Below are 23,253 nucleotides of genomic sequence, written 5' to 3' on the forward strand. Positions count from 1 at the left end.
CTAGCATTTTCAGAAGGAAAGTTCAGCTGATACAGCCTTCATATTTTTGATATATGGCTTATGAATGGATCTTGCAGTAAAATTGGTAGCATCTCTAAATCTAACCATGATACCTGTACCTATCTAAAAAGTAATTAGGTAATACTGTAGAATGCAAACTATGTTTATGAAAATCATATTCACTTTACATGACGTATTTGCCACATGCTAAGTCAATCAGTTGGACGGGCTGTCTGCTTTTAAAGAAAGCTCATCAGCCATTGTAAAGGCTGTATATGTTCATGTACACACACGTGCACATACATTTTCTTCCAACAGACATACATGTTCACTTTTATGAAATGTTTTAACCTGCTCTACTGGGAGGGGGACTAGGCTAGGTGATTTTTCTGACAAAGAAGAACATGCACTTTAAGTGGTAAGCTACACAGAATTAATATAATAGGTTTACCCACATTTATTGCATTAAAGTTTTCCAAATAACACTGAAAAATATATATTTAATAAATATATAGTGTATATACTGTGTAACAGGGTGAGCTCAAAAACAGTCCTTGAGTTCCAAAAGATATATAATGTAACTTTATTGGAATATTATTACACATGGGGCCAAACTTGCATCAACTCATAAAGTTTCATGTGGTATCGGTTGGTGACTTTGGCCAGTAATGGTTTGTCCCTCAAAGATAAATGGGTCATACATAGTCCACTCTGATATAGCACAAAACACATTAATTTTTGGAGAGTCACGTTCAACCTCCAGGGTGGTATGCGGATTCTCGCTCACCCATATCCTCACATTGTGCCTGTTGACCTTTCCACTTAAGTGGACAGTTGCCTCATCACTGAAAATGATCTTTGACAGCAAGTTATCATCATTTTCCATTAATGCCAGGAGATGCTGTGTGGTGAGCACCATGTTGGATTTCACTGCCCTCTGGCAGTGGGAGGTGTGCACGAAGATTATACAGGAAAAAAAGAAATTTTTGACTTACTGTTTCTGCGGTCACCATATTTACTGTATTTGTAAACATACTCCAATAAGTTTTGATTTTATAACTACTTGAAATCAAGGAGTGTTTTTTGCTCACCCTGTATATGTAGTTAATCATGGATTTGAAGTACACCTGTACTTGGTATAAGATAATTTAGCTATGTGTCAATATGTTTAGCAGGCACCCTAAGGGCCATTTCACTTTCAACATAAACAGCTAAGTGCAAGGCCTGGGCTCTGTCACATGGAAGGCAGAGGAGAGCTGGCTTAGCCATATAAAAGTCATTAAACCCACAGGTAACACTGTGAAGTTAGGTGCAGGCACCTAAGGAGACTTGCTACAGACAGCAAATTATGTACAATGTACATGTTTACTTGAAGGGTCCATGCGCAAAAATGGCAGTTCCCTTGGCAGATGGCTGACTGATAGACCAATTTATTTTTAACTCTGGAAGATTATTATCACAAGTATGCAGTTTGACTGACATTTTGTATTATAATTAAGTCCACTATATTTACCTACCTAGAGCCAATAGTTCAAGATCCATTTTGTGCAGTTCACATATCTTTCCTCCAATACAGTTATATTCTGGTTGGCTTAAACCATTGGAAAAATCCATATGTAAATGGATAGAAAACTGGCTAAAAGATCGTATTCAGAGAGTAGTGGTTAATGATTCATACTCTGAATGGTCTAATATATTTATAAACAATATAGGGCCTGGGATTAAAAATACCATTTCAGGCTTTGCAGATGACACCAAGCTGTGCAGTGGAATAACATCCTTACAGGATGTCTTCAATTTACAAGCCAACCTCAATGCACTGTTTAATTGGGCAACTATGTGGCAAATGAGGTTTAATGTTGATAAATGTAAGGTTATACACTTGGGGGCTAAGAATATGCATGCATCATACATACTAGGGGGAGTACAATTGGGGGAATCAATGGTGGAAAAGGATCTGGGAGTTCTGGTAGGTCACAAGCTTAATAATGGCATGTAATGCCAAGCTGCAAGCAAAATCCTCTCCTGTATTAAGAGGTATAGACTCCAGAGAGAGAGAGATATCATATTACCCCTGTACAAATCATTAGTAATACCTCATCTGGAATATGCAGTTCAGTTTTGGGCACCAATTCACAAAAAGAACACTGGGGAACTGGAGAAAGTATAGAGAAGAGCAACCAAACTGATAAGAGGCATGGAGGAGATTAGCTATGAGGAAATATTAGAGGAACTGAATTTATTCTCTCTTGAGAAGAGGAGATTAAGGGGGGAAATGATCAACATGTATAAATACATCAGTGGTTCATATAGTGAACTCGGTGTAGAGTTATTCACCCTGAGGTCATCACAGAGGACTCTTTACACCTAGAGGAAAAGAAATTTAATCTCCAAACATGGAAAGGTTTCTTCATAGTAAGAGCTGTGAAACTGTCGAATACACTTCCTCAAGAGTTGGTTCTGGCCAGCTCAGTGGATTGCTTCAAAAAAGGCCTGGATTATTTCATGGACACACAGAATATAACTGGATACTAACATGTATAGGTAAAGTTGATCCAGGGAATATCAGATTGCCTCTCAGGGGATCAGGAAGGAATTTTTTACCCTGCAGGAACAAATTAGATCATGCTTTGCTGTTTTTTTTTCTTTCCTCTGGATCAACTGTGGGTATAGGATTATAACTTTTTTTTTGTTATGGTTGAACTGGATGGACATTTGTCTTTTTTCAGCCAGACTAATTATGTAACTATATAAAACAGAAAGTCCTCACCAACAAATTCATGACAAAAAACAGTTTAGGGAGCAAATCTTAAAAAGTCACAATTGGGCTTATGCAGGAACTTGAATATTAACATTTAAAATAAAACTAAAGACAAAACTTTTTGTTTTGTTTTGGGTAGAGCAAATTGGGATTAGAACACTGGTCGGGTTTTTATTACCCTCTGTGCCCCCATTTGCCCTCTCTTTGGAGAAATTTCCTCTCACTTTCTGTTGTGGCTATGTGACAAAAAGTGAAGGGAAATCACAGATGGCACCCTCAGAACATAGAAACTGTGGGATTTATTCACTAAAGTAGCAGTGAATGTTAAATTGGCAAAGTTCAAAGTGTATTTCACTTTGCAAAACAAATGTTTTAAATCCTAACTCCAGGTTTACTATGACTTTAAATAGTTCATTTGAGTCAAGCTGACCTAAACAAATTATTTCCTTTAATAATTGATGCACCTGCTGGGAGTGCTGTACAACAACAAAATCGAGTCAAGCTGAGCGCTGCACAGCCATTCATAAGAAGTCTTGTATTCATTAATAAAATACAAGGCTCCCTATGCAAAGCTGAGCAGCTGTCAGCCAAGCTCGATTTTTTCTGGCAATGGGAGTGAAGTCTACCTAAATAATGCCTACTGTATCTTGTAAAATCAAATCTCCCTTTACATGGCATGCAAGTCCCCAAATCCTTACCGGAACACAGCACTATATGCTGTACATAATTGATGCTACATATAAATGCTACATAAAAAAAAAAACAAACGGGCAGACTCGATTGACCACTCGGTCTTTTTCTGCTGTCACTTTTCTATGTTTTTATGCTTATATAACACTCCCATTAAGAACATCTATTTTTAACCCTACGGACCTGATACCGGGGGGTTTTGTACACACTCCCAGCATAGCAGGTGCTGCCGGATAAGGGGGGGGGGGGGGTGAGCAGACATGCATCCATTCTGCTCGTCTTCTTGCTGGTGATGCGGAAGTGACATATAAAATGTCACTTCCGGGTCTCCCTGTCAGTGTCCCCGGCCGGGAAAGAATCTAATGCAGTGTGATTTGTACTGCATTAGATTCAGTACAGCACAGAGGAGGTATCCAGGGTCTTTTAGACCTTGGATGCCTTATTAAAGAGAACCTATCACTAAAAAAATCATCACAGAGAGTACTTTTTGTCCCCTATGTGTTGAAAAAAAAAAGGTACTACTTTTTTTTTAAATTGGAAACATTTTTACACCCGAGCACATAAATCCCCCTAAATAATTTTTTTACCCCCACTCCCATGTATACACGTGTAAGGACGTGTACACACTCGTCAGGGGCACCTACATATGAAAACATGGATATTCCTAGCACCAGACCTCCTCCGTAACGCTAAACTGATGACCTATGGGGGGGGGTGTTAAGTGTCACTTATGGAAAATGTCGGGTAATGAAGTTTGTCACCATTTCATGGGCTCATTCAAATTTAAGGTTTGACATGTTGGGTATCTATTTACTCAGTGCAACCTCATCTTTTATATGTAACCAAAAAATGGGTAATTTATTTCACTTGTGCCCCCCAAACCTTTACAGTAATATTGTGTGATCTAAAAAATTTAAACTACCACTATTTTGTTCTTTAGGGTGTTTGCTTTCAGAAAATATAAAAATTTTGGGGGCTTGTGCAATCTTCAGGCCTAAACTGATTTTTGAAACATGTATCCAAAAAACGCAAAAACTGCTCTGGCTCTGTGTTAGGTTTTAACCGCTTCTCCGCCGCCCTACAGCAGAAATACTGCTGCAGAATGGCAGGGCTGGGCAAAATCACGTATATATACATGATTTAAATTTCCAGGTAGGGGGTGCGTGCTTGCTGTCGTACTTGTGCCACCATTGGCAGCTACAGATGTCAATCACCAGGTTCTGGCCGGAGCTTCCCCACCGGCACCCGCCGATTGCCGAGAAACAGTATCAGGGGAGAGACCTGTGTGTAAACAACAGCAGCAGAGAAATATACAGCAACATGTTTCCCTTGTCAAACACCCACAGTAAAACAGCATACAGCACACAGTTAACCCTTTGATCTCCACAAATGTTAACCTCCTTCTTGTGCAGTGTCATTAGTACAGTGTCAGTGCTTTTTAGTAGCACTGATCATTGTATTAGTGCCACTGGGAATGCCATTGGCAGTTAGTCAGTTCCCACCCAGTGTCAGAATACCCGCCACAGTCCCGCAGTTCCACTATAATCGTCGCCATTACTAGTATAAAAAAAATAAAATTAAACATTCCAGTATATATACCGCCAATTGTAGACACTATAACTTTTACGTAAACCAATTAATTTACATGTATTGGGATTTTTTTTAAGCAAAGACATGTAGCAGAATAGATTTTGGTCTAAATTTATGACAAAATTTGATTTTTTTAAATGTTTTATAGCAAAAAGTAAAAAATTATTGTTTTTTTTTAAATTGTCAGTCTTTTTTTGCTTATAGTGCAAAAAATAAAAAGGTGATCAAATACCACTGAAAGAAAGCTCTATTTGTGGAGAAAAAAGGACATAAATTTAATTTATGTAGAAGTTGCATGACTACACAATTGTCAGTTAAAGCAATGCAGCACCATATCGGAAACAATGGCCTGGTCAGGAAGGGGGGTAAATCCTTTGGAGGGCAAGGGGTTAAATAAGTTAAACCTTCACTGTTCACTATTCAAAGTGGGTATTCAAAGTGTTCACTTTGAATACCCAATAATATGCAGGGAAAATTTACAAAAACCATGAATTTGCCAGCATATTAAGGTGTAATGAAAGTGGACACACTTGCAAAGTAAACAGCATCGACTCCTAGTAAATCAGTCCCAGTGGGAGAGGTCAGGCACTTGATACGGTACCAAATATTAAACTTCAGCAGACATCTGACCTATGCTATGTTCCCTTTAAAGGGCTATTTTTTTTTTACAGAAAAAATGAAAATGTGAATGCAAACCCTACCCACTCAGTTGATATCCCCGCATTTCTACCTCTGCAAGGCTTCTTGGATGGATTAGAGTGATTCTCTGTGCCGGCGCTGACCACTCAGAATCACTCTGTCATGAAAGCTTGGAGAAAGAAAGGGTAGAAGAGCAAGGATTGATGGGGACAAGAGCCTCTTCCCCACAACCCTGGGCAGTGATTGTAGGGATCTGCGGGCGGGGGGCTTATCAGAATCAGATCTCACCCCCCCATGTAAATGAGTATAAAAAATAAAAAATGGGCCAAACCTGCAGTTGGAGAGGAAGATCCTGGATAATTTATTCATGTGCACATTACAGTATATAAATGAGCATTCTAGCCATTAGAATGAGTTTACGCATATAGGCTTCTAAACGCTAGGTCTGTAAACGCACAGAGAATTATGCAGTAAAACAAGCGCCTTTTATGCTAGATTTTTCTGCCAGCTACTGGCAGATGTATACAGCATAGATAGGACTAACTGGTCCATGTGAATGAAGCTTAATAGGGAAAGTACTGAGATTTCAATAACTTTGTTGAACTTTGAAAATTAAATTTCCCATCAATGCTTACAAATATAGAGGTTAGGTATGGCTTGTTTTAAAATGCTTTTGCTGCTTACAGGATATATAAATATATGTTAGTTTGCAAGATCTGGGCACAATTCTACTTTAAGCACAGTTACAGTGTTTTATAGATATCATAAGATGTTTACTGATTGTTTCATGTATTGCCTGGAATTGCTCTTGAACACCTACACTGCAAGTTTCAGTACTGGATGCAATTAGCATTTTTCAGTATATGGCTGCAGCTGGACACCTTGTTTGTGTCTCAATTAGCTTAACCCCTTCTCTGTCATAATCTGTATATTGTTCTCAAGCATGATGCTCCTTGCTGGAAGTACATTGATAAATATCACCAGCCATAACGTTGCATGCAGGGCTGCTGTTAGAAACCACAGAGCCCCATACAGCCAACCTGACAGGGCCCCTCTCCATATAAACACAGTTTATGAATGAACACAGTGATTGATTGGTATTAAAAAAAAAATGATTGAGTGAACAAACAAGACTTCATTAAACTGACTGAACATTTGCTTTACTTAATGATTATTCACTTTGTTATGTGAACAGTCACTATCCCTTTAGTACAGGGGTACAAATTTCTAAACAAAGGGCTAATTTAGTGTCCTTAAGGAATATTGCCCCATTGTTGGGACCAGGGGAAGGAATAGTGTCCCATTGTTGGTGCCAATGGGAATAATAGTGCCCTACCATTGGTGTCATTGGTAGGAATAGTGCCTTATTGCTGGTATCAGTGATATGGATTATGCCCTGTTGCTGATGTCAGTGGTAGGAATAGTGCCCAAAGTGCCGGACAGAAGTAAGCAAAGGGTCACATCCAGCCCCCGGGCCACAAATTGGAGACCACTGTTTTAGTACATCAACACTTTATGTCTATTAAGTGTATTGATACTTACAGTATATTTGCTTTATGATTGAAACATTATTTAACCCCTTCCTGCCAAGTATCATTAGTACGGTGTCAGTGCTTTTTATTAGCACGGATCACTGTATTATTGTCATTGGGATGTCAGTGGAAGTTAGTCAGTTCCCCCCCCCCCCAGTGTCAGAATGCCTGCCACAGTCCTAAAAGTTGCTGATCATGGCCATTACTAGTATAAAAAAAACCCTAAAAATTCCAGTATATATACACCGGAATTTGTAGACGCTATAACTTTTAAGTAAACCAACAATTTGCATGTATTGAGATTTTTTTTTTAGCAAAGACATGTAGCAGAATACATCTTGGCCTAAATTTTATTACAAAATGTATATTTTTAAATTTTTTTACTGGATATGTTTTATAGCAAATAGTCAAAAATATTGGTTTTATTTTTCAAAATTGTCGGGTCTTTTTTGTTTATAGCGCAAAAAATAACAACTGCACAGGTGATCAAATACCACCAAAAGAAAGCTCTATTTGTGGGGAAAAAAGGACAAAAATGTCATTTATGTACAGCATTGCATGACCGCGTAATTGTCAGTTAATGTAATGCAGCGCCATATTGCAAGAAATGGCTTGGTCAGGAAAGAAAGTAAATCCTCTGGAGGGCAAGTGGTTAAAAATGTTAGTTAAAAAAAAAGGTTCCCAAAAGCATTAGACATTACCATGTCCATGCATATTTAGTCAACTTGTAAGAGAACTATTCTTTTTTCCTGAAAATGTTTATTTTTGTTAGTGAAAAAGCTGAGCTGTCAGGAATATTTAGTAGTATATTGCTGTATCCACTAGATGGTGCTGTCTGCCATACAATAACAATGTTATACTATTTACAGCCAAATCATGATAGGCTATCCTAAAGAAAAATATAACATACACTGTCTTTTGTATACATTAATACAATTTAATAATTTATAATTGTAAGTAAGAAAATTAAGTAAAAAAACTTCAATCATCAGCCACCTATTTAAGGTGATTTTTTTTTACAGATTGCTGCACAGATATAGAAAAGCTAGGAACGGTAGTTATAAAAAAAAAAGAGAGCAAAAAAAAAAAAAGATACAAGTGGTAGTTTTTGTTTTACTGACCACTGTAACATTGGTAATAAATGCTGATGTATGATGGGATACCTGGACTGTCTGTGGTTGTATACGTATATATAGGAATGAAGGGAACATGGGCAGACACCCTTTTTACTAAGGTAATGAAACAATTGGCTAAATACATCTTACATGGCTGACAGCTGGTTCCCCCTAAAAAGAAATGGCTGGTGGTACCAGTAGTAGTCTTATACTGCTCATACGGGTATCATCTCTTGATCTGATCTTTGCAGCCGATTCAAAAGATAGCTTTTGTACAGGTTTCCCTACTATCAAGCATCCAATAATATAGCAATCAGGGCAAGTTTTATCAGATTTCTGTATTGTCAGGTGCTTAATTAAAAACATTTTACTGTGTATTGCTTTGTATTTAAAGTTTGCAGTGGTGTCCATACGTGGCTTATACCTATTTATTTAAGTGAATCTAAGTGAATCTGTTTTTAAAAAGCAACCTATTCAAATATGTACTCTTAAATCTCCAAATCCCTTTTTTTCTCCTCTAATCTGACTTCCAGTGAGAGGGTGGCTATGTTGTTCTCTATGGTCCCTCTATATATTGAAACGTAGCCAGCTGAGATGGACTAGGGACCAGGGGCGGACTGACCATTTGGAAACTCGGGCACAGCCCGAGGGCCCGGGGTCAGTAAGGGGCCCCATGAGATGCCCCTGGTACCTTTTTCATAGGCTTTTTTGAGTTTTGGCAAGGACACAGGGGCCCCATGATCCCCTATTGCCCGGGGGCCCCATGAGTTGTCAGTCTGCCCCTGCTAGGGACTATGGGCTATGAGACTTGTAGTGAGCATAGAGCAATTCACATAACCGCAACAAACATTCACTGCTCATTTAAAGCAAATGGAAATTAGGAGGCAAAGGAGAGGTCATGGAGGATGTTACAAGGAGGCAAAAAACCACAGTAAGAAACAATTTCATGAAAAATAGATTACAGGGTCATTAAGTAGTAAATGTGTATGGGTTATATTTGGAATACAAGAATATTGTTAATTGTCACTCTAACAAATGTATTTCAGAGAAAGCTGTGAGAAAATTGGATTCTTCTATTATTTTTATGGAATTCAGTATGTCAGACTTCATGCTAGTATATCCAGTTCTTCCAATACCAATGGCCTTTAAAGGGAAACCATATTGGGTTTTGGTCAATTTTATTTTACCTTTTAAATTTAGATTTTTTTTCTTTTTCTGTTAAAAGAAATAAAATTATACAGCTAGGGGATGAAAACTTTTGCCTGACCTTTCATTTTTCAAGTCCATTCGCACTTGTGTGTTGTACTGAGGCTTGATGTGTTAAAGCAGTTCATTCATTTTGAATGGGTTGGTAATGCGCCTCAATGCATTAAAAATTTTTTGGCAAGGTGGTGCACCAAAATATGCAGCATGTGCATTATAGTGTGCTGTGCATTACCATCTATAGTCTATGTACATTGAGGCGCCATTGAAATAAAAAAAAGGCAATTTCCATAACCCATAGCTGGGAAGTTAGCACTTGTGTTTAGTGTTTTTACCAGATGTTTTATTGTATCTATGATGCAGCTGGCATATTGTATTCCATGATATTCATCATGCAAAGGATCCTCGACCCTGTTACATTGTAAGGTTCATACCGGTTCATACACATGTATTAGTCTTTCTTTGGTCTTTGCTAGCTTTTCTATTAGTGAGCCACAGCCGTTGACTTGCAAAAGAATGTCTTGCATCTTAGATCAGTTAATCACATTTTTTCAGTATAGGCAAAACAGAAGAAAAGCTCTTTGTGTATACTGAACATCATGATTTTATACACAGTGACCTTTGAAGAACAGTGCTGTCAATATACAGTTCTTTTGTCCTGCATAGTATTCAGTAGTACATAGTGGACATAATCATACATAATTTTAACAGAAGGACCTGAAATATTTTTATGCAGATCTCTACACAAACATGCCACCCACTATGCATACATCTGTGTGATCAAATGTTCTGGTACACAGTGTAAGAACATTTTGAGATCCTAAGCAATATGATCAATTGAAATGTAATTGCCTTGGCTCAAGGTTTTAGTATCTGGGCCAACTAGTTCATTTGACATCCCTTTTCAGGGACAGCAGGGAAATGTGCTAATATTTACCTTATTACTTGCTTCCTTTTATTTGTATCTTCTGTCTGGCCCTGAGAATTATAGATGAGTGTACTTATCTCTGTTTTTCCATAATGCACTAGGTAACACCCTCATCAAGTACAGCCCTTCATTAAATATAATGCATAGTGCTTGTGCTTTTTTAAACTGAGAAAAAAATGCCAGAGTTGCTGGCTAGGTGGTGTGGGAACCACACAAATTAACATCCATTTCAGCCTCTTAAGGTTGCTTTAAAATGTTTATAAACCCAGAGAGTATAGGGAACACCATCAACAATTAGTTAAAAGTGGAAAAAATAAATTAGTCAGTAATTAGCTTATCTGGGTTTTTTAAGTCATGTGACTTTTTGTTTTTTCTCCGCATGGCGAGGATGGGGTTAAACCACAGCAGGTCACATGTCCTAGTGATGACATTTTAACTTTATTAGGCCCTCTCCCATGGCCATGCATTGTCAGTGAAGCATCTGATCTACCCTGATGGCAATAACGGCTGTGGGAGTGAATCAGATACTTGACTCCCACTGCGACTTAATCCCACTCCTGACCCAGGCTGTGGTGACATAGGCAGCTGGCCAGACTACATGTAGATACAACTTACTTGGTTAAGAAAAGGGGAGCCTGCAAATTGTTGTCAATGAGGGACTAGATTAGTAAAGTTTTAAAGTAGTTGCCCTAATCCAAAGCACCTAGTGTGATGCTCGGTCATTCCACTGCAATTTGCATGAGTCATTTCCGACAGTCTATGCTGGGAGACATCCCTGACCTCCCTCCAGCACACAGCAGGTGATTGACATCCTCCTGCATGGGGATGAATTGGTGCAAGGTGACTGTTGTCTGTAAAAAGCAATAGTGGGACATTCCACTGGTGTATCCAATAGGTTCCGGCCAGAACACCTCCCAGTTTCCACTAAAGGCAAGCCTTCTGTAGCGGAGAAGAAGCAGTCTCCAAGGAACATGCAGAAAAGGACAAAAAGAGGCCCCACTAAGTGCAGACTGTTTTAGATTTACTAAAAGACAAATTAAAAAGCACTCACATGCGTAAAGTAAAAAAAAGGCACATCTAGGCTCAAGTGGAGTCTTGGACCAACAGATGTCTCTACTGCGAGCAACACAGTCTTCGGCGTTTCAGAGCATGCACACCATGGAGTGAGTGTGCTCCTTTGTCAGGGACTTGAGAAAGGAGCGCATTCATTCCGTTGTGCGTATGCTCCGAAACACCATGTCATCACATCCGGTGATGTAATTACACTGAGAGCTGTGTTCCTTCTACGCTCCACCTGCGTTCTAGCCCTTGTTCCAGTCCTCTCACATCACCCAGCCAGCTATGGACCTAGGAAGAAGACTGTGTTGCTTGCAGTAGAGACATCTGTTGTCCCGGACTTCACTTGATCCTAGATGTGCCTGTCTTTTACTTTACACATGTGAGTGCATTTTAATTTGTCTTTTAATAAATCTAAAACAATCTTCACGTAGTGGTGCCTCTTTTTATCCTTTTCTGATTGACATCCTCAGCTGTGTATGTTCCCATATGAAACTGAATGGGGGGGGGGGGCGGGGGGTTCCATTCTCTCCAGATTACTCCCTGCTTTATACGTTGGTGCGTGTGACATCAGATGGCCAGCTCCTGCCTTCCGGAGCTACAATTTTCTGTATAAACTGTGTGCTTTAGGAGGCTGCAGCTAAACAGGTCAACATATATAGAAGGCTTTGTTTCATCTCTGTGTGTCACCTAAGGCTAGTCACTTCAGTGGGTATATGTAAGGGTTTGGGTTTACAACCACTTTAATACAAAAAAAAAACAAAGGGCACAGACACATACTAAAAATTAATAGGAAGGTTTTAATTTTTTTGGTAGGAGGTACTGACACTTTAAGATAATATTGGGAAAATATTTTACTTTTGAATCCTATTAAATTCCTATCAAAAAACAATAATGGGCTTAGGGAAAAAAAAATATTTTTGAGTCCTGTGAGAAAACCCAACATATTACAAAACCAGATGTCAGTGCAATCTCATTATTAAAAAATAAAGCTGGCTTTAGACCTAATTGTCTGCATTTTCATGTGTTTTATATTATTTTAAGGCAGGTTCCTTGTCATGCATTGAAATGCTCTGCCATTTCTATCAAAAGCCCTTATAACGCACATTGAGAGATAAAAAATTAGATATGAACTTTTTTTGGCCTACACATAGGGGAATATTTTGGCTCACCATGCAACACATAGGGGGAGATTTACTAAAACGGATTACTGCAATCAGCTTCTAACTTCAGTTTGTTCAGTTAAGCTTTGACAGTAAATCCTAGAAGCTGATAGTTTTGCTATGCAGAGCTGCACCAGGTTCTATGTGCACCTGTTTTCGTAAATCTCTCCCATACTGTATGGCAAAGTGGTAATGACCCCCTAAGCTGGTCAGCTTAATGGATAGTTCCTTAGCTGTCATGGCGTCACTTTGTCTTTATGTGTGACCCAGAACAAGCATGCATTCAGTTATCTATTTTCCCTTGCTGGATGCTTGTTCTGGGACACAGACTCACAAAGCAGGGAACCTGCAACTTTCAAAAAATATTTACAATAGCACCCCTTAATTTCTCTTGAAGGTTAATTTTGAGATGTATTTTGAAGTAATGTGTTACTAAACAAGTCATAGAGTAAGAGGGTACTTTTCTATTTCATCACACGTGGCCTATTAACATTCCCCTGGACCTGAAACCAAACACTGTAATGTCCTGTTTTCCAAGCGCTGTTAGGAATGACCAAAAGTAGACTCCCTGTATTGATCATGTAAGAGGCAATTCCAATGTATCCTTAGTTAAATGAGCCTAGGATTTCCCTCTAAAAACACATGCCACTAAAAATTTATAAACATGAGCATTCTAAAATGTATAACAGTTAATTATTCTTAATCACATTCAATTCATTTGTTTGTTTCTTGGATAGATAATTATACAGAAAAATCCACTATGCCCCAGTTTCGTCTTTGGTCCAATTATATAGATAGACAAAAAAAGGTCTTCTTGGTTCTGCAGTTCCCTATTGTTATAAACCCTCAGCATTCAACACAAATTACCATTATATTCTTAAAATAGCTGCACACTGGAAATTGGCAATTCTGGTTCCGAATGAATATGTGTTTTATTCCATATGTTTTCTAAATCAAATTCAAAATGGCATGGGCCTTAATTATTGGTACCATGTCCCATAATCATTAGATGATCAAAAAGGGAAGGTGGGAGGGACCAAAACTAGGTAGATTTTTGCAGTACCCAAGAATTACAAATTTGTTATATAAATATACAAATATTTTTATTGTTCACCATGTCATTAAAAACACCATTATAAAATAATAAAAATTCCAGCCATATAAAGAATCTCCCTCATATAAAATCCCATATGTTTTGTCAAGCATTTTTTTTTTTACAATTGTTACTATTTTTGCCATTCTTTAAGCAGGATGCAGTTTGCAAACATACTGTTTATGTTGAGAAAATCACTTTAATAAGTTGTTTCAAATGCATTGGACTATGCATTGACAAAGTAAATACTACATAACATATCATGGAAACTGTATCAATGGTTAATTTTTCTATTTAAAGAAAAATAAAGTAAATCTATTTTTCAGTATGTTTGACATCATTGCTTCAATGTATACAACTTTCTTAAGCAAATATTTTTTGTGGATCTGTTCCAGAGTGTCATGCCTAGAGATCCTGCCAGCAGCAGCATGTCCTGTTGAAGGTTGGCATCACTAAGGCACTGCTTCACAATTAGCCTCCTATAGACCAAGTAGGCAGCCCAGCATCCAACTAAAGGCATGGCCTTGGCAGGATGACAGCTCTCTTGCTAATTGATGGGTAGCAGGTTAGAATTGTCAGCCCACAACAGAAAGTTTCCTAGTAGGAAACGTAAGAAAGCTGCTTACAGAAAGACATGGTGCCAAATATACTGAAAAATAGATTTAGGATCTACATACTGTACACTGTAAAGGAAACCTGTGCTGAGAGAAGTATGTAGGCTTCCACTGCTGCCTTAACCCTCGAAAAATGGAAATTACCTTGTTGTCTTGTTAACTCTCTGGATTCACTTGCCCAGAGCTAGTATGCAGAAAGGGGTCAGCATTGACATGCACCAATATTTCTTTCAGTACAGATTTTCTTTAACAAGTATTATTTTCCTAGCAAGGAAATACAGTGCAGTAAAGGTTTTCTTTTGAAACAAAGCAAACAACATAAATCCGGACACTTTATACCACCAGTCTTATTAAGCCTGCCATTCCCCTAACTACTGCTAAATTGATTCTCAATGAGCAAATCCTTAGTCTAATGTCAATTTTAAATAAATAAAAATACTGTTTAAAAATAAGGAAATTAACATTTCACTGGAATGTGCAGTTTCCTTTCACTTTGCCCCTATAATTACCTTACCATAATGCCTTAATATCACTTTAATCACACTGGAAGGGATAGAGAAAAGCCCTTATACAATAACCTGCATGTGAGTTATAAAACAGCTTACACTGTCAAAAAAGAACAGTTATGATCTCCTTTCTTTCCCAAACCACACATGCCCTATGAACCACATCCTATTTTCTGATGCCATGAAGAGTTTTCTAATCAAGGTGCGTCATTTTCATACCTGTACAGTAAATGGCTGTTTTCCATGACATGTAGACTTGGTGTTTAGGTATCACCGCATGTCTTCAGTCTCATACATGATCGCTTTCGTGAAAATAGGCTTTTCAGATAACAGCATGCACTTTCCACTTCATGCCCATCATTAAGCCCATCGCTATGTGAAATGTGTGCAGATGTGTAAAGATCACTGGCTGTATCTTCTTCACTGTATGCCTATCACCTTACGTGTACTGTGCATTCGTACGGCTTTTTATCTCAGCAAAAAAGAAAACGAAAAACTGTTCTATGTTTTGATTAAAATAGAGGTTAGACAGTGCCCCATTCAGTCCACTCAGGCAGCTCCTAAATATAGACACAGTTTAGGGTTTTAGCATTTAACAATACACCACAGAAGGTTATAGAGAACCATTTGAGTTTAGAAACAAAGTTAAAGGGGGTGGAACATTGGTCTTTTGGCTTCTTTTTATTCACAATTTTGGACAACACTGCCCTTCTGTAAGTTCTAGTGAACTTGAGGCAGGGCAGTGTTGCCCAAAGCTGTTGAAACTTTGAATGGAAAGAAGCAGAAAGACTGGCGCTCCATCCCAGCACAGCTTGGATTGACATATCTCCTTCATCTCCATCTCTCTAGTTTTACAGTAACTAAAAAGAGATGATGCAATTGTGAATAAACTCTTACGCAAAATGAATGAAATGACTGCACAGCTTAAATGGGTGTAACTAACCATTCATTTTAGAAGCAGTGTGCAATACAGCACCATATATTTCTTGTCATAGCATGTTGTATAAGCATGATTTGCATGGACTAATAAATAAATATCATATATGAGTATGATATTTATGCAGAATAGTGATGAATGCATGCATGTTTTAGACCAGTGTTTGTTTTTCAAACTAACTTACATTGTGATTCTGTTTCAATGTACAGTAGTTTTATGCTCTTGACTCTGATGCAGCATGTTGTGTAGAGCAATAAGCTATTCTTTCTTTAACCAATTTCTGTTCAGTTAAATTTACAGTTTTGCATAAATGAAGAAATTCAGTTTATTCTGTAAAGTTGATAGATGTACTTATGTATTGTTTTTTACACACAAGCTCTATATTTTCTGAAAGTGGACTTTAGTCCAAGTAGAAAATGTAAATGATGGTGGACAAAGGTCCTTCTTTTGCTTAGTATGAGGATGCAGAATTTGGAGACTCCTCCTTGTCACTACATGGAGGTTTCAGATGCCAAGGTGGAAGTTCTCTCTCTGGGAAGACTCATTTTAGGCCTAAATCCAAACAAAATTTTAGGGAGTGAAGAGCTTCTATTATTGTGTGCAACCCCTTTAGGAATATTTGCCATTCTACCAGTCCATGTGATGCCTATATATAATGTGAGAGGTATGGTTGTTGCCATAATACATAAAGCCATGGACATCAATAAAGACATTGTAAGGAACTCTATCACTTCCTTGCACTACTGAAAAATTTGATTTTGTTTATGTCCCATAGAATGATTTCCTATCACTTCCTTTCCTGACAGGACGTAAGGGGAATCCTGCCCAATATGGACACTGGGGGGCAATAAAAAATCTGACAGAGTTTTAAACCCTTTCTGCTCTGTCTAAAACAAAATACTTAGTCTGATAAACAGAAACAATAAACATTTTTACCAGTGTTGGGCTATAAGGTTATTATAACTGCTTGGGTAAGCTTGAAATATACTTGCCAACAGTCCAAAATGAAAACATCTGGGGCTGGGACTTCCCCCAAAACGGGGTATCTTCAAGCTGTAACAAGGGGTTTATAGTGGTTACCATTTAGGTGGGTTTAAAAATAACTAGAGACCTAGTTTTGGCTTGTATGATTGCCGTATATATGTTACAAAAACAGCATGACAACAGGCATTATTCCATTAACAAGAGTGTCCCACAGAGCCAGAACAGAGGAACACAGTAGTTTTCTTCCAAATTACATTTATTTTGATTATTCGGAGTACAACTGCCTTATTACAATCACCAAAATAAAAACTAGTAAAGTGTTTTTCATATACAGTATATGTACTTCTATTGGATTTACATATACCCTAAATATTTTAAATATAGGGGCTTGTTTCTAATATGCAGCCTTCTAAAAGGCATGGCAATTGACATGTCTTCCTCTGAAATGGCTATAATAGCAAAAGATAAACAGTTGTAAAAAGAATGAAAGAGCAAAGTTATATTGAGGCACCCATTTATCATAAAATCCAAAAGCCAATATTTTCTGGACCTTGTATAACTGGGTCTTTATCAAATTTTGAGAAAATCAGAAAAATATGTATTTTAGGCATGGCTTTCCATTGTGCAAGGTGCTCTATGTCTCCTTTCTGTCACTGTAGTTTAGATCACTCTTATTTACAGCAGGGGTAATGTAATTTGGTTTTTATTTCAGTAGGATCGAAGTGTACCTAACACCACCCCATTTAAATGTCATGTTGCCAATTATTTCTCATACTAGTATAGTGTGTTAGCATAGTAGTTGGAAACATATTTTAAAGCATATGCATGTCTGTTATGTACAGTCATGGCCGAAATTGTTGGCACCCTTGATATTTCTCCAGGAAATCATGTATTTCTCACGAAACGTATTGCATTAACACATGTTTTGCTATACACATGTTTATTCCCTTTGTGTGTATTGGGACAAAACAAAAAAAGGGAGGAAAGAAAGCAAATTCGACATAATGTCACACAAACCTCCAAAAATGGGCTGGACAAAAGTATTGGCACCCTTTCACAACTGCGGATAAATAAGAATGTTACAAGCATGTGATGCTCCTGTAAACTCACCTGGGGCAAGTAACAGGTGTGGGCAATATAGAAATCACACCTGAAAGCAGATAAAAAGGAGAGACGTTCACTTAACCTTTGCATTGTGTGTCTGTCTGTGCCACACTAAGCATGGACAACAGAAAGAGGAGACGAGAACTGTCTGAGGACCTGAGAACCAAAATTGTGGCAAAATATCAACAATCTCAAGGTTACAAGTCCATCTCCAGAGAACTAGATTTGCCTTTGTCCACAGTGCGCAACATTATCAAGAAGTTTGCAACCCATGGCACTGTAGCTAATCTCCCTGGTCGTGGACGGATGAGGAAAATTGATGAAAGATTGCAACGCAGAATAGTCCGGATGGTGGATAAGCAGCCCCAAACATGTTCCAAAGACATTCAAGCTGTCCTGCAGGCTCAGGGAGCATCAGTGTCAGCGCGAACTATCCGTCGACATTTAAATGAAATGAAACGCTATGGCAGGAGACCCAGGAGGACCCCACTGCTGACACAGAGACATAAAAAAGCAAGACTACAGTTTGCCAAAATGTACTTGAGTAAGCCAAAAGCCTTCTGGGAAAACGTCTTGTGGACAGATGAGACCAAGATAGAGCTTTTCGGTAAAGCACATCATTCTACTGTTTACCGAAAACGGAATGAGGCCTACAAAGAACAAAACACAGTACCTACGGTAAAATATGGTGGAGGTTCAATGATGTTTTGGGGTTGTTTTGCTGCCTCTGGCACTGGGTGCCTTGACTGTGTGCAAGGCATCATGAAATCTGAGGATTACCAAAGGATTTTGGGTCGCACTGTAGGGCCCAGTGTCAGAAAGCTGGGTTTGCGTCCAAGATCCTGGGTCTTCCAGCAGGACAATGACCCCAAACATACGTCAAAAAGCACTCAGAAATGGATGGCAAAGAAGCGCTGGAGAGTTCTGAAGTGGCCAGCAATGAGCCCAGATCTAAATCCCATTGAACACCTGTGGAGAGATCTTAAAATTGCTGTTGGGAAAAGGTGTCCTTCCAATAAGAGAGACCTGGAGCTGTTTGCAAAGGAAGAGTGGTCCAAAATTCCGGGTGAGAGGTGTCAGAAGCTTATTGATGGTTATAGGAAGCGACTGATTTCAGTTATGTTTTCCAAAGGGTGTGCAACCAAATATTAAGTTAAGGGTGCCAATACTTTTGTCCAGCCCATTTTTGGGGTTTTGTGTGACATTATGTCATATTTGCTTTTCTGCCTCTGTTTTATATTTGTTCCAATACATACAAAGGGAATAAACATGTGTATAGCAAAACATGTGTTAATGCAATACCTTTTTTGTGTGAAATACTTGATTTTCAGGAAAAATATCAAGGGTGCCAACAATTTCGGCCATGACTGTATGTAGAAGAAGGTAAGTAGAAAACATAATCAGAAAGTCTTACGCTCAGTGTAGATGCTGTTGTCCTGACATAAGCACATTAGACACCTAAGCAAACATCTTTAAGTTACAAGAGTCATTTACCAAGGAGTGAGAACATTCAATACAACTTTCTTTACTCCTAGGAAGATAAGTATTTTCACTGCTTGATAAATCTACTTACACACAAACATGTTTGACAATGTATTTCTGCTACTATATAAATATAGATGATTTCCATTTTCTCTGACTACAGAGGCAAGTAATAGTAGCCATGAGTCTCGTGTTGGTCTAGCAGAAGGTCTGGAATCACGAGAGAAGACAATTATACCACTTGTGGTCGTGTCATCCTTGACCTTTATTTGTCTTGTGGTTCTTGTTGGTATTCTTATATACTGGCGGTAAGTATTCTAGTTTCTTACTTATGTTTGTATAAGCTTTAAATAAAATGTGTAAATAAGTTGTAAATAATATTTTATGAAGCCTGTTCATGTTATACAACATACACATGTACTGAAAATGCATGAATAAAAATAAAATAGGGTTGAAAACAAGCTAAGCTTTAGGCAAGTAGCTAAATATAGAATTGAGCTTCATCTATGTGAAATGTCTTACTTGCCAAAGATTTGTTATTTTGTTCAACCAGTCTCTGCTACCAGATAGTTGAAGAAAGTAGAAAAATAGCATTGGACCCTTAAGGATATCTTAAAAGATAAGTTCACCTTTATACCAAAAATAATAAATGCACATTTTTTTGCAGGTTAAAAAAATGTGTATTTATTATTTTTGGTTGCAGGAGCCTGTAAAGCATTGCACCCGCGATCAGCAGATCGCTGGTGCCATGTAGTACTCCTACAGATCTGTCAGTATATCTGCTTGCCACTACATGATGTATGTGACAGGAAGAATCAATGAACTACCATGGCGCTATGGCTGTTCAGACTTGTAGTTTCTCATTCACAGAAGACTGTGAATGAGTGATGCGGCCGGGCAAGCAGAGCCCATCCGGCCACGTTTTTTTTAAATTTGACAGTGAGCGGGGGCCAGTGCATTAATAAAACGTTATAACACGTTACATGTTACACCCTGAATATGGGTGTAAAATGTAACATGGTATGAAAGGTGAACTTACCAGATAGGGCAGCCAAGTTCTTAACTCTTTGAGATCTATCTGCAAACTACACTTCAGCTAAGCTATAGAGACTGCTCTAGAACCTGTCTCTGCCTATGATTTGACAACTAAGGGATAGCAGCAGACTGATAATATCCTCACTCTTATTTCTCCTTTTATCGGGAAGCTACCAGACTAAATTAAAAGAACTTTGAATTGGCTGAGTGCTAATACTTCAGAGTTGATTTAAGTTGTCCAAAGATGGTTCACATCTCTTCATATCATACAGCCTGCCCATACAATTTCAGCCGGTGCCTGCTGAACCTGGCAAAATTTGAACAATGGGCAGGCCAAATGTACCCAAGTGATCAGTCGATCAACTTGGGTACAACCAACCCACCAGATTTTACATGCCATTATAACTAATGGCTGTTACAGCCACTAGCAATAATCACTTTCTCCTGAGCCGTCCCCTCCAGTAGTACACAATGGCTCTGCAAGAGGGATTACCCTGTCAACACTATCTGTGTTGATGGGGGAATTGAGCAAATTAAATTTTCTCCGTCTGTAGCCTGCTTAATTAAACTGGATAGTGCAAAATCTGGTGCAGCTCTGCATAGAAATCAAGCAGCTTCCAGATTTCTTTGTCAAAGCTTAATTGAACAAGCTGAAATTAGAAGCTGATTGGATACCATGCACAGCTGCACTAGATTTTGCACTCTCCAGTTTTAGTATATCAACCACTTCCACTCCCTCACAAAGGCTAGGTTCTTACCTATGCAGGTTGTGTTTGACCCATTTCTGCATTGCATTTTGCGTTTTTGCACCTGAGTTTTTTTACGTGTTTTTGCCGCCTTTGTGATGCATTTTGCAGGGTTTTTTTTAATTTTTTTACATGATCCTTGTTACTAGGCATATTTAAACCGCAAAACGCAGCAAAAATGCATGCTTTTCTGCAGCGGTTCCATTGAAGTCTATAGAACCAAAAATGCAACTCTTTGCATTTAAAAAAGTCCCTGTTCCTTTCTAAAAAACACACTGGGTGAAAATGGAGATGTCCCATAGGAAAACATGTTAAATATACTGTACTGCGTATCTGCAAAACACAAAACACTGCGGAAAATGCTTAGGAGTGAACCTAGGGTAAGTACTGATTTTTAGAGTGTAACAGGATGCTGATGTCAAGACAAATTTAGATACACGTGCTAGGTGTATGTAAAAAAGTATTTAATGATATTTTATTGAATCCACAGCTAGATCAATAAAGTGAGATATATAGAACCTAGGATCCTAACAGTTTTCGTTAACAGTCCATTGTACTTCCCATAGCAGTGAATCTCCTCTAGAACGCTATATAGCTTTGCCAAAAATTTAAATGATTGATCATATTTTAGCATTTTTTAGTTAATAGTGTGCACTAAAACTTATCTTAAATTTTTTGTGACATTTTACATTCATAACAAAGCTTTCATCCATTAAAAATTCAGCAGTACATGCACTAAAACACTTCAAGATGTGCAAGCAGATGTGAACTAAAGTGCTGCTTATAGTGCTATGGATGTACGTATATCCATAATGCTATGAATAATGAATCCAACAAAAAAAAATTGTTTACTAGCCTTTTTCTTTTTTCATTCTGGTCCAGTCAAGGAGAATAATATATCATATGGTTTTTCATAACATAATCTAAAATTTCTACATTGTTGGTGGGTTTTGATGTGAGCAAAGTCTTGATGCTTTGCAGACACTTACAATTTTCACACATGCATCCATCAGTCTCAATTACCCTTGTCCCTTTGATATATGCAGATTTGGTAATATCTTACATTATTGATTGATAGGCACTACTGTATGCCTGTGTGTTTCCAGCAGTCAGCACTTTCATCATTTTAATCAAGTGATAATTAGTAATTCACACTTAACACATAAGCCTGATGTTGTTCACCTCTTATACCAAACAGATGGAAATACCTGCCTACAAGAATCGCAAAACCAGATGTTGTACATTGAGTTTATATAAAGTAGCTGCATCCTAATTGATAGGGATTATGTACATAGCTTCATCCATGAGCAGCACATGGAATGATGTTTACTCTAACATGGCAGTGATCAAACTATTTTATCCTTTGAATGGGTATTCAAGAAATGATAAAAGTTAAATGTTTATGTTTTGATTACATTAGTCATATGAATGTTTTTGGTCAAATAAATAATTAAATTAAACAGCAGAGCCGTTTATTAGTTGAAAAAGAAAATTTTAAATAATTATTTTTTTTTCATCCTCCAAATTTTTTTCAATAATTCAGTGAATGTCACATTCACCACACATGTTTATTGTGCATTTGAAGCGCATTTACCATCGAATATTTTATTTAATATATAGCATACTTGCTAGGAAGCGTTACGAGCAAATTCACCAAATCAACTTACAATTGGCAACATCTAAAATGGGCTCTTTTCATCAATAGGGAATGGTGTTTACTGTACTATGTATCTTCTTTATAGCCAAGAAAAAGTTACAATCACCGCACAGTGACTAAAAACCTTTACTTACATTGCATACACCAGTCTGATGTAGAAGATTACAATTATTCCCTATAGAGACACACTTATACACATTGGGATTGATATACTAGTGGCAAATAGACTGTTCAGTTTGCAAGGAAGTTTCCCACAGCGTAGTGAATGTGGTGAACACACACTTTTGCAAAGAATACTCAGTCATTCTCAGGGAAAAAAAAAAGTTGTATTTTTGTTTGCACATGAGTGGATGATGGAAAAAAGCGGAGCCCACCTCAATCACTAAACAAAGAGAACATTTCCTTGCAAAGTGAACAG

General features: G+C 37.9%; 1 protein-coding gene across 10 annotated transcripts in view; it reads left to right on the plus strand.

Annotated features, from left to right (window-relative positions):
- The window catches only part of PTPRZ1 (protein tyrosine phosphatase receptor type Z1), a 299,955-nt gene that overhangs the window by 211,423 nt on the left and 65,279 nt on the right, over positions 1-23,253 (plus strand). For 6 of the 10 annotated variants that reach the window (XM_089672124.1, XM_089672125.1, XM_089672126.1 and 3 more), the window contains one exon: positions 19,561-19,705. In XM_089672124.1, coding sequence (XP_089528250.1) covers positions 19,561-19,705 — 145 coding nt within the window. Of the gene's footprint in view, positions 1-15,077; positions 15,093-19,560; positions 19,706-23,253 lie in introns of all 10 variants that reach the window. The other 4 variants (XM_089672116.1, XM_089672117.1, XM_089672120.1 and 1 more) reach the window with 1 other exon arrangement.

The sequence above is a fragment of the Staurois parvus genome, unplaced genomic scaffold (genome assembly GCF_062004578.1).
Source record: "Staurois parvus isolate SC_StPar_1 unplaced genomic scaffold, SC_StPar_1.0 ptg000120l, whole genome shotgun sequence".
Taxonomy (NCBI): Eukaryota; Metazoa; Chordata; class Amphibia; order Anura; family Ranidae; genus Staurois; species Staurois parvus.